Source organism: Drosophila grimshawi, unplaced genomic scaffold (assembly GCF_018153295.1).
Source record: "Drosophila grimshawi isolate 15287-2541.00 unplaced genomic scaffold, ASM1815329v1 contig_1377, whole genome shotgun sequence".
In the NCBI taxonomy this organism is placed as follows: domain Eukaryota; kingdom Metazoa; phylum Arthropoda; class Insecta; order Diptera; family Drosophilidae; genus Drosophila; species Drosophila grimshawi.
The window spans coordinates 26,313,323-26,326,736 of NW_025062900.1; the positions used below are offsets into that span (position 1 = coordinate 26,313,323).

Genomic DNA, 13,414 nt, shown 5'->3' on the forward strand with positions numbered 1-13,414 from the left:
GCGAATTGGGACATTCCTTTGATTAACTGGGCGTGTCTCCTTCTGCTACTGATCCCACTTCCACAGATGCGGACATGCCACGCTTCGCCGAACCCATTGCCAATGTCACAGTCTCCATTGGCCGCGATGCTCTGCTCGCCTGCGTCGTGGAGAACCTCAAGGGCTACAAAGTGGCCTGGGTGCGTGTGGACACACAGACGATACTCTCCATACACCACAATGTCATATCGCAGAATAATCGGATTAGTTTGACTTACAATGATCATCGATCGGTAAGATTTTATGAACCTATCATTATCATTGTTATCATCTATCAATTTCAATCTTGAGAGCTTCAAATTTTATTTAAAATCTTAGTTTTACTTTGCTGATGAATTCACATGTACACTTAAGCTTTAATAGTTCTATATACCGTTTGAGTTTTCTCATGTATTTAATACTAAATTTAAGGCCACTGAACTGTTAGATGGGCTTCCAAAACCAAACATCAAAATCCTCATATTATACTCGGATTTAATAAATCATTAAGGTGATATCATTAATCAATAAATCTAATATTTATTTTTAATTTTTTATTATTTTATATTATTTTTACTAATATTATTTACACGCTTTTAGATTTGTAGTCTTAATCACAAATTATTAAGTCATAAAATGGGAAAATAATAGTTATGCAATTTTAACTCTAAATCATTTAAGTGTAAAAAACTACTCAGGAATACTTATTCTGAGATTTGGGCTTATTTGTGGCCAAATGTAAAAATTTTGCATTCATTTTACGAAATTAATACACAAACATTTTAAATTAAATGGTATAAATACAAAAAAATGTTCCTATCTTTAACATAAATTATTGAGTAATAATATGGAAAGTCAAGATTTGAAGATATTTTACTATAAATCATTAACTTCAAAAAAATACAATTATTTCGAGCTAAAAAAGTGATTGCTCAAATTGATTTACACGTCATCCTGCCCCTAACCAAGTACGTCAGAGACTAAATTTTTGTTATAATTAAAAAAGTATGGATTAAAATATTAAAAAAAATATTATTAACCAAAAGCCAACAAAATGCAGGGACTTAATTTTGCGTTGTAAGCTATAATTTCTTGTTTTAACGTTTTTTTTTTTAATATTATAATCGCAATGAGACAACGTGCCAAGCATAACCATCAAAATAAATATATGTTTTATTGAGATGATACAAAATAAAAGTCATCATTTCAACGACCTCGAACATATTGTGGAATTTAACCAGACCTAAGAGCTTAGCGGAAGGAAAAATGAATTATTGCACATTCATAATGTGCACAAGTTTCTGTATTTAATGATTCTTTTCAGTCATGAGCAATTTCAAAGATAGTGTAAAGTGTCCTATTCAAGTAGAAGGAAAGTATATATATATTTACCTTAGTATTATTTCGTTATTACATTTATATTCTAGTGGTATTTGCACATCAAGGAAGTGGAGGAAACAGATCGTGGCTGGTACATGTGTCAGGTCAATACGGTATGCATCGCACTGCAAGAAACAGTCCAAGCAATTTGAACTTTTAACATTTTTTTATATTCCTCCTTAAGGATCCAATGCGCTCGAGGAAGGGTTACCTGCAGGTGGTGGGTAAGTATGCGACTTCAGCGATTCACTGTCAATTAAACCACAGTACACACAACTCATTGCTTGAACCCGCTTCGCTGCAGTTCCTCCAATGATTGTCGAGGGCATGACCAGCAACGATATGGTCGTGCGAGAGGGCCAGAATGTATCATTAATGTGCAAGGCGCGCGGATATCCAGAGCCCTACGTAATGTGGCGCCGAGAGGACGGCGAGGAAATGCTAATTGGCGGGGAGCATGGTGAGTAATCAGCTTCACATTTGCAATCTGCACACAGCGCAATTGTTCAATGTGGTTTCTGTCTTTTCTTGCCATCCAAACGCACAACCCACACACAACCAGTCAATGTCGTTGATGGCGAGCTGCTGCACATCACCAAAGTAAGCCGACTCCACATGGCGGCATATCTGTGCGTGGCATCGAACGGAGTACCACCATCGATTAGCAAGCGAGTGCATCTGCGAGTTCAGTGTGAGTACAACTCGAATATTAAATTTTCCACAGTGAGAAAGTGCTTGAAACGATTGGGAAATGCATAAATGCCTAAATGAGTTTAAAATAATAATAGTTCTGCCAATTTAACATTAAACTTTTTGATGCGTTTTAAAGAAAACCGCCAAATGTGGCTTTAATAAAATTTAAATTTTCTTTTCATAATTAATATTTATAAAATTTATTTATAAAACTAGAAAATATTACTTTTCTTCTGAATGTCAGTGCGATTTCTTTTCTGAACAAAGAAGTGAAAATTTTAATGATTTTTACGCTTAGGCAACTTTTTAGCAAAAAAGAAGATAATTAATTTTGATGAGTATATCGCATATTTAATATGCGAACTCAGTTTTCCCCAGTAATTATTAATTATTAATTCATTCTCCTAGTTTTAAGAACATAAATTAAAAAAGTTTAATTTGAAATAGGCAAGAGTTTCTGCCGTTTTAAAAGTTGAATACCAAATTATTGAAAATTTATGAGAAATCAATACATGCGCAAAATACCTATAGCAGTGAGTGAATTTGTCATTGAACTGAAATTGAAAGTTAAATTAAACTTTGCACAGATTCAAAGTTTAAGATTTATATAACAAACTCATAGCGAAATCAATGTGCAAGTGCATCAAATCCATTTTGGGGCACAACAGTTATGCAACATTTATGTGCCGTTTGGTCGATGTGGCCACCTAGAGTCGGACGCGCTGTTAAATGCGTAAAATACACAAAGCAGAGCGGCAGGCCTGCGCCTGGTTCCCCACATCTCCCTGTCTAGCTTTAACCATCCGCCCCAAAATTGCCTTTTAACTGTTGCAGTTTCAGGGCAATAACCGCTGCGTGTCCTCAACAAAAAGGGACCGAGCGGAGGGTGTGGGAAGACGTGTTCGAAAAAGGGAGGGTCCTCGCACTTGGCCGAAAATCGACCAAAGCTCCAGTCACGTTAAATTAATTTACCTGTGAGCGTACGTGTGTGTGTATGTGTTGCGTGTGTTTTTGTTGTGTGCATGCGCTCATTTTGCCATGTTTGTGGGTGTTGTGTTTGTTTGTTTGTTTGTCAGCAAGTGTTATTTTGTGCTCCAGCTCTGGGTACGTGGCGAAAATGCGTTTCCATTGCTATGACACATACACACACACACACACACGGCCCTTGAGCTGATGCAGTAACAAAAGCTATTTACACATAGCCAGACACAATCTCCCGCTCACAGGCGCTCTTTTAATGACCGAATGCATTTTAATCCAAAAACCGTTTGCCAACTCACGTAAAATGCATGCGAAAAGTGCTTTAAAAATAGTTACAAACTGATGTGGTTATAAAGTTCAGTTGAGGATTGTACTCGACTTACAAAATATAAAACTTTAGCAAGAATAATCTTTAAATATATTAATTGAAATTCAAATATTTTTAGCTTAGTTTCAGCGTTTTAGCTTGGACTTAAACTTATAAATATATGCGTTTTCTTTCATGCATTTTATATATAATATAATAATATATATAATATATGATATCTGAATAGATTCAAGCGTTTTAAGTTGGAATAATCTTCAAAGATTTTGTCTGTAGTTTTCCGAAAAACAAAAACATTATTATTGGTTAAGAACTGCATAGACCCCTTATACACACCTATGGACTCTTTTTTGACCCTCCTCCCTACGTGATAGTCGTGTTATGCTCAGTTATACATTTGTAAGTTGAATTATATTTATGTTCCCCCTATACCCACCAGTTATATCTTAACTTACTAATATAATCAATTTAGGGTTTTCCAATCCTTTCATTAAGAACTCAAATGTAAACTTCCTTAGTCTTAGTCATGGTTGCGCATATCATCCTTTTCAATCCTTTTTTTAATTGACTACGGTTTTTCTGGGGTTGGAAATGTAATGCCATAGAAAGTTTAAAAATTGCTTTCGTATAATATTAATTGAAATTTAAGAGACATTAAAATTAAATTTTATTATGATTTTAATTTATATTTTAATCTCTGTATTTTTTGTATCGAGATATATTTGACGACAGTGAATACATATATAAAAGGCAAAGATATATGTATTTATTTATATATTATATATATTTTAATTATGCATTTAAATGTATATATTCACAGTTCCACCCATGCTCTCTATACCAAATCAGCTGGAAGGTGCATATCTGGGGCAGGATGTCATGCTCGAGTGCCATACAGAGGCCTACCCAGCCTCAATCAACTATTGGACCACTGAGCGCGGTGACATGATAATATCAGGTATTGTCCACTGTTCAAGCAACTTAAGCATAAGCTTAACTTATCGCCAATTTAATGCAAATTTTGCATACTCGAGGAACATATGTGCTGCAGCAGTTCACTGTGCCGCGAAATCCGGGCCAGCTGCACGCTGGTGGGGCTGTGCATTGTAGCCAGGTATATTATCTGAAAAGCGTTTGTAAATGAGCTTACAATGCAATCTACATGCTGCCTTGCCACGGTCAGAGTACAGCACAGCAGGCAGTCAGAAAACTGTCACGAAAACTGACAAAAATTAAAACTCGCATCACTGCGTAACCGTAAAAATAAGTTAAGCTGCTGCAGTTGCAATCACAGCTGATGTCAACAACAACAACACGAAACAACGAATATTACATACCCTTATAGGCCGGAGTTATCCCTCCGACATCTAACCTTCGACATCAATTTTAAAAAACAAACCGATTTTCCTAATGAAAGTTTGGAAACAAACTTTCAAACAAGAACTAATCTTTAAAATTATTGTTTCAACTATACTGGAAACTATATGGAAAGTCCGATCTTAATAATTTGTTGTATAAATATATAGCAACCCTCATATTAGGTAAATTTGGAATGGGATATCGGACAAAAATTGTCCATTCGACCGATCCATGGCAACTATATGATATACTGGTCCGATTCAACCGAGCCCGACATGTGTACTGCCTACAGAAAAAAGACGGATATATGCAAAGTTCCAAAACGGAGCAACTATTTTGCATAGAAACGGACAGATCCATCGGACTATGTCGTCTCGATTAGTGATACTAATCAAGTGTATATATTTTTTATGGGGTCGGAGACGTCTGTCTCAAACTTGATGACAAACGAATAATATCCTCTATAAAAGTATAAAAATGCGTTTGTCGAAAATAATGTGGTCGCTGAAGCTGCTGCTCATGTTGCTGTTGAGTGGTCCTTTAATTTCTTTTGGTATTAATCATACGTACTGAGCGACAGGCATTCGAAAAACAAACACACACATGGAAAGACTTTTGAGCTGTAAAGGTTTTAAATTAATTGTCTTTATTGAGCAGCGCTGAACAATTTGTTTCGACAAATAATAATTCAGTTAAAACGTTTAATGGCAACATCAAATATATACAGCATGAAATCAATTTAAATACGAAAACATTTTTCTTTGTTCCTTTCTTGAAGCTATAATTCAATATATATAATCTATATTTATTTGCTTAATTATTCACTTATTTTGTTATGATTACTTAATTCAACTTAATTTATATATATTATTTTTTGTGTTTTATATATTAGTAATAAAATTATTTGACTTAATACTCAATTTATTGATGCAAAAATGTTTGCATGGCTTCTTTTAGTATTCGTTTAATTAAACTGACAAATAAATTGAAATAATTAAATTTCAATTTAGATATATATGAAATGCTCCACTTAGAGTTGTTGGCAAAGATTTGTGCTGCATATATGTGGCTGTTATTGCAATGTGAAATTCCTTTTAAAATGCAAATCCAATAATTGGCAACTGATTAAATTACATAAAGTCTCGTTCACACAATGGTTTTAATTAACCACTGAACTCAGAATGCAACAGAAATTTGCTATAACCAAAATGGAAATGATCAAAACCAGCAAATAAATAAAATGTTGATATACTGGGAAAATTGACAAATCGCAAATAAAATAAATACAATAAGTGCAACTACAATGTGGCAAATTCTATCAAATTCCTGTGTGTCAGCGAAATGATAGAAATGTCAGAAAATAATATTTGCAACGAAAATTATTTTAACATAATCACACAGATTTGCGGACAGGCGGCGGAAAAGCGTCGAGCCCCTAAAAGCATTAAACAACATGCGTCAGAGCCATAACTGGGTGATACTCAAAAATCTATACATTATAACCAAGATAAAGCGGAAAATAATTATCGTAAAAGCGAGAATTTAATCAATATAATGCATGTTGGGTGGCTAATGTTTAATTTTAAGTAAACATACGAATATATTGCACCACCAATGTATCAGCTAAACGCAAATCACACTTTACACCCATTTTTATCCCATGATTATTTTGGAATGTCCAAAAATGAGTCATCAGCCTATGAGACGCATGAGCATCGAAATTATAACAAATACTTTCGCCGTTTGTTTGTTCGATAAGGTAAAACACACATTCAACAAGAAATAGCCGTGTGTGTATGTATTTGTGTATTTGTGAACAAAAAAGTTCCAAATTATGACCGAGGTATCAGCCAGTAGTGGAGACATTTCATATGCACACACGCATAGGCAGCAAGCAAACAAAATGCGAACTGAGATATGAATTCGGCAGCGAACAGGATGCATTGCAAACAGACACCCAAAGTTTTGGGTAATAAATTTTAAGCGATTTCGGAGCGAAACGCATGAGATATATATATGTGCTTGGAGGTTTGAGGGTAGGAAGAAAACTTAGACAAATAATATAATAAATATATATATAGGTATAGATATGGATATAGATATAGATATAGATATAGATATAAATATAGATATAGATATAGATATAGATATAGATATAAATATAGATATAGATATAGATATAGATATATATATAGATATAGATATAGATATAGATATAGATATAGATATAGATATAGATATAAATATAAATATAGATATAAATATAGATATAGATATAGATATAGATATATATATATAGATATAGATATAGATACAAAATGATACAAAACAAAGATAAAGTACAACGTAAAAAAAAGTAAACGTAACAGTAGATAAAAATTAAGAAACAAATTAGAGAAAAGATAGGAAAATATGTAAGCCTTTGGGTAGGTTTACCATAGTTATACACGCTCAGCGACAATAAAAATAAAATCCATATATATAATTAATCTTTTTATTTTCATGATTTAGGTATATTTTAATATATATACTGAAAATTCATTAAGGATCATAACTAACAGATGAAGAAGAAATTCGAATGACACGTTAATTAATTTGTATTAGGCTTTAAGCTTTGACTAAAGTCTAACCCGTGTAACCTCTTTTTTTATTGCCTTTATAAGACACTATTTAACCCAAATCTGTCCAATATAACATACGAGTTTGCCACATCAACTTGTCGCACAGCCCTCGTTGAACTGTCGCAAGCACATGCCATTTATCACGCGCATAGTCAGAGGACAGAACAAGCAAGTCTCTCTCAGACTACCAGTGATGCATGCCACATCCAACACAAAAAAAGGAGTATAGAACCTGGAAAAAAACTTCTGTTTTATGTCCCAATATTGGATGGCGGCATATTAAAAGTATAGACTCACTGCCATCAGTCGCAGAAATCGCATATGTCGAGGTTGCCGCCACTGCTGTAGATTATGAGTTAAATTATATATTTGCGTGTCAGAGGGGCTTTCAATGTGCCACGGAAAGTATCTGAGAAACTGGCGCGTCACAAAAGGTGACTGACTATAAAAAAGAGAAGCCGTAGCTCACATGCATGCTAAGCGCCACAGGGTAAATTGTTTTTGCCAAAAACGAAATGCAGAAACCAAAGACATTTGTCACAGGCACACAAACAATTGAAGCACATAACAACATGGCGTATGAGAAACATGCGATATCGCATTATACTGCGCCAAACAATCAAAGTGAAATTAAGTTTATATGTTTAATGCTACTTACTCCAGCTATTTGTGAGCCTAGTCTGGGCCCCGAAAAATAGGCAGAACAAAGCGAAATTAAAGCGGCAAGAGTGGAAAAAAGTGAACTAAAGAAGCATTGAACAAAAGTTTTTCTTTTAGATTTTCACTGATTAATGAGAAAAGTTTTATTTAGTTCCTGGGTAGAAATCACCCTTAATATCGAACTGCGGCAGTTTTAATTACGTACACACGCAGTCACCTTAAGTTAATGAATGGAGAAGAAGGATGAGGGAGTGTAATTAGTTTGAGTCGCCATTGAAAACGCATTCCGCCTCAATGCTCACAACTAGTACAAAAACATACACAAAATGCAGGTGACATTAATTAATTGATTTACTTTTTTCAGTTGCTTTGGCCAATTCAACTGCCGTAATTTACGCATAGAGTACAAATTTAAGGCCCCATTAAATTTAAAAAAAAAAAAGAGAAAACATATATGAAGGTTTATTGTGAGATCTGTCGCTCTGCGTTTTACAGATACTTCACGGGCTGGTGATAAATATGAGACCACATCAACCGTCAGCGGTTATACGAAATATATGAAGTTAAAAATTCGCGCCGTTGGACCAAATGATTTTGGCACCTATCGCTGCGTGGCAAAAAATTCGCTGGGCGAAACCGATGGCAACATTAAACTCGACGGTGAGTGACATTGCGACACATTCATTTATTTCCACTGTTTTTAATTTCACTTTTTTTTTTGTTTAATTTATTGCAATTTATTTGATTGCGTTTTGAGCAGCAGCTATAAAGAACGACTTCTCATTTTTCATTTGTTGCGCGCCATTTTTCCAACAGTGTATTTTTTAATTTTTGTTTTGTATAGTTTTTATATTTTATAGAAATCAAGAGGAATACTTAATATTTAAATTAATCATATACTTTAACATTGTTAAACCAAATAAAAATCTGTGATATCACTTCATTTGCATAGATTCCTATGATTTTTTGTAAGTTATTTTGACTGAAATTTGGTTATACATATCTTCATTGAGACTTTAGTTAATTTTGACTAAGAACTGATTTTAAAATAAATATCTCCTTTCTCACAGAAATGCCAACACCCACGACTGCCATTATATCAGAGATGGCCATGTTAAATAGAAGCTATGGTAAGCATTACGATTAAAATATAATCTATATAAGTCATATTTTTCTACTCTCATTAAAGTCAGTTGAAGTTTACATCACGTCAACTTCTTAAAACTTTAATTTTCTTTAAATATCTTCAGCACTAACTAACTTACTCAACCCCGTATAAACTGGATTCATAAATTCTGCATAATTATTTTATAACTTTATGCACCGCATACCATCGGTAAAAAAAAAAGCACGCAAGTTAGCCCCAAAGATCTTAATTAAAGTGGCAATTTTGTAATAAGAATCAGTTCGATATTCCATTTCAATAAAACTTGTTTTAACAATACAAATTTGCACATTTTATTCCATAAAATTAATTGTATAGAATAGTAGTATAGTACAGTATGAATAAACTCTAGACATAAAATTACTTGGCAACAGCTTAAGAAATGGTTTAATTACTCGTTTTCTACAGAGTACCGACTCCCAACTCTCTATATTCATTGCAATTAACTGCAAAATTTTGTTAAATTTTGGACAGACTTGAAGTTCTGGCAGCTAGCCAAAGCCCCCTTTCTAAGTCAACCCTATCTACCCCGATTATTCTCTCTCACTCCCTTATCCCATATGAGAGCTTGCATGCAATATTCTGTGTCCGTTTTGCTTGTTTTACCATATTTTTTTTTGTTCTGCTTGCTGTGTTTTTTCCCTTTGTTCGGCTATTAAATGCAAATAAATGCAAAAATTAAATAAAAATACTTGGAATACCATTATTGTATATGTATATTCATTATTATATATGTGTTCTGTATGTTCTCTCATTTCACCCAACCTTCTCAACTTATTTTTTGAGTATTTCTTTCATGTTCAAAATATACAAAATAATAATAAACAAAACGTGAACAACAACAAACCAACATTATTCACGTACCTTCAACCATACTAAAAAAAAACACGTCCAACTCTCTCTTTCTCTATCTTTTTTTATTTTCTCTCTCTCTCTCTCTTTATACTCCAAATGATTTTTGCTGCATAAAATTGTATACAAAAAAATGAATAAAACAACTTAAACTAACTTTACATTGCAAAAGATGGCAAGAGACGTCATAGAAATAAATTTGAGTCGGCTAACGCTTTGCCTGATTACGGGGTTGAGGAGTGGCGTGACGGTGCTCAAGGTAAGTACCCACAACGAGTATTTTCCCTATCCAAACCCCTATCACCCACTTTTGTGCCAGCCTAAGTCCTGAATCTTTTGGTGCCTTTTAGATAGCCATCGCTGCACATTTTCATCATTTGCACATAGTTCCTCTGCTCCTCTCCCTTATATCTCTCTCTCTCTCTGTCTCTCTCTATCTCACTTACTCACTCTCTATTTCCCTCTCGCATTGCTGTTGCATTTGCCTCTCATTCATTTTGTATATATTTTTTCATATTTCAAGTGCGTAGCAGTTGGCTTCTCCCGTGTTGCCAGTTGTTATAATGTAAAACTTATTATAGCGATTTTCGCACTGAGCACATTTCGCTTGGCGCGTTTCTTCCTTGTGGCCTTTGTCTGGGCAGTGGCCAAGTGTTTAGCACCAATGTTAAAGATTAATTAAATTTCCCTTTGGTAAAATGACGCTTGCATTGCAATACTTTTAACTCCGCACTTTTCATTTCGCATTCGGCGGCAATATGAAATGTATTTTATTTCCCTATCTGCCACCGAAAGGGACAACATCGCATCGCATCTTGGATTTACGAATTGTCATAAGTATAAAGCGTGCATAAAGCATGGAATAGCAATCAACTCAAAAGGGTAAAAGAGAAGCAAATAAATAGTTTTTGGTGGAAGCCAAAAAATTTATATTTTTAAAATATTTTATATCTTTGTTTTTTTTTTTTTTTTTGTTTTGGTCATCTATCGATAAAAGTTAAAATCTTGCTATGAGCGTTCGAGAACTTTGTTTTATTAACAATTTAAAGTCTCTAGCTCATATAGTCGCTGAGATTGCCTTGTTCATTCAGACGATCTGACATGACTAAATTGAATTGGTGGTTGAATCTGATCAGGATTATTTATACTTTTTGGCGTCCGAAATGTATTCATCTCACTGTCATATGAACTTTTCAATCGATCTTTAAAGTCAGCAATCAGTAACATGCATCAAAATTTCATCTTCCATCTTAAAAATTGTTGAAGATACATTTCCGTTTTTTATGGCCGGTGGGGCAGATAGCGGGGGGTGTAGGCGTGATGTGAAAATGTATATACCGATCTTTGAAAGAGGTTACCAGCAGCTTATCTTCTAAATTTGGTTACTATATCTTTAAAATTGTGGGAGAAATATTGCTTTTGGCGATTATGGAGTCAGGAGTGGGCATGGCCATATGATTATTTCTGGGTACTTATGGGCGGTTACTGACAATATATCTGTTAGATATAATCGATTTCCTAGCCGCCCAGTGAACGTAGCACGCAAAATAAAACAAGGTCTGTCGCGGGCGCAGACCAGTATATGTTTTAACATTCATAGGTCTAAAGGGTGTTGAAAAAAGTTGAGAGAAAAGAGCTTCAAATGTACTTTAATGACAGCTGGTCGAAGGTACCACTCTTATGCAAACAAAATTCTTTAAATTACGATTAGTTTACACATTTCTTTTTAGCTTCAAAGATTAGCCCGCGCCAGTTATTAATAATTATACAAAGCTTAATCCTAAAAATTTTACTAATCGTTCTAAAATCTCATAAATCTATTGAAAATCTTAATAATACACCAATAAATCAATTTGCCGCCATTTCAATTAAAAAGAGCAGTCCAAATGCGTATAAATTTGATAAAAAACAATATTCAGTTACGCGCCTAAAAGATGCAACAACAAGAAAAATTAAAAATGGAAACACAATGAATGCAGAAGCGAAATGCAGCCCGCATACTTCACATCAAACCGACCACAAAAGCTAACCAGCATTATGATGGCAGCGAAAGGGAGGGGCGGTGTGCCTTGCAAATTGCCAGATATGTTCGGGGCGGGGCGGTGCAAAAGCAACTAAGCCACAAAATGCAACCACAAAACACAACCTAGCAACAATTTATTTTGTATTTTATTTCATTTCCATTTCGAATGCACACTTGCGAGCCAAGCTTGTGAATGTTTCACACCCAAAACTTGATATTGTGAGGGTGAGTTTTTACCTTGCTTTTCCTGTCCAAATAAATCTACTGCAATAAAAAGGCAATCAATCGCAACAGCAACAACAATTGCAACATGCAACAGCTTAACTGCTGATTGACACTGACATTGTGCCGCTGTCAATACCACTATTCACGTCTGTCACAGAATACGCGTGTCGTCTGTAACATTTTCACAAAAATATATCGCAAATTAGTCTAAAAAAATCGCAATAACTTAGCCATTACCAACTTTTGGTTACAGTGTAGTTCCAGCCAATAATTTTCAGCTGCCTGCTCTTTGAGTACTTTTAATCCTTGGCAACAAAACGCGGGATGGCCGAAAATATTTACTACCAACAATGTTGATTGCATTTAAAATGCAATTATTTAGAGCACGCGTCCGTAAAATGCCGCTCAACCGACTGCACTAATGAACTGCATCTCAATTGTGCGGGCGGGCGCCATGGCTTTCGCTTGCCAGAGGGAGGTGGAAAGGATCGGGCAGGGGCAGGGGCAGGGGCAGGCCATATTGTTTGTCTGAGCAAACACTATGGATAAACCAGGCGGGGCTGCCTGCCAGATGCAGTCGTGCATTGCAGCTGCTCTAAAAATGAAAAGAAATTGAAACGAAAAAGAAAAGAAAGGTTTGCCTTGAGCTTAGCTTTGTATAAATATCTTATAAAATAAAATACCCTTAAAGCAAAAAAAAAAAAACAATATACATAATATTAAAGAAGTTAAATTAAATTGTACTTTATATATAGAACAAATAATCAATTCAAATAAATAATAAAAGAAACACAAAAATCTCAATTCTTATTACATTAGGGGAACGCTGCATTGGTCTTTAAATGGTTAATTTTATTCAAGTCGACTATATAAATATGGAATAAATCAAAACTAATTAAGTTAGGTTAGTTTTGCTTCTCTAAATTGTGAAAGAGCATATTAAAATTCTTTGTTTGCTAAAAGTTCAAAGTTATTTACTGAGCAAATGGATTTTTCAGTGTTGTTGTGTCCACATAATCTATCCAGTTAAAAATAATCTTTTATCATAAAAAATTTTTAATTAACAATAAAAATACCTTACCTGACAGGATACTTAAGAATATTCTTCAAAC

At 34.3% G+C, this 13,414-nt stretch overlaps 1 protein-coding gene across 1 annotated transcript in view; it reads left to right on the forward strand.

Annotated features, from left to right (window-relative positions):
- LOC6567132 (Down syndrome cell adhesion molecule-like protein 1 homolog) overlaps window positions 1-13,414 on the forward strand; it is a 59,816-nt gene that overhangs the window by 42,570 nt on the left and 3,832 nt on the right. Inside the window, exons 4-12 of the mRNA XM_043214734.1 lie at window positions 67-272; window positions 1,446-1,511; window positions 1,583-1,622; window positions 1,703-1,858; window positions 1,961-2,089; window positions 4,218-4,355; window positions 8,533-8,697; window positions 9,108-9,167; window positions 10,227-10,313. Of these exons, the coding sequence (XP_043070669.1) occupies window positions 67-272; window positions 1,446-1,511; window positions 1,583-1,622; window positions 1,703-1,858; window positions 1,961-2,089; window positions 4,218-4,355; window positions 8,533-8,697; window positions 9,108-9,167; window positions 10,227-10,313 (1,047 nt within the window). The remainder of the gene's footprint in view (window positions 1-66; window positions 273-1,445; window positions 1,512-1,582; window positions 1,623-1,702; window positions 1,859-1,960; window positions 2,090-4,217; window positions 4,356-8,532; window positions 8,698-9,107; window positions 9,168-10,226; window positions 10,314-13,414) is intronic.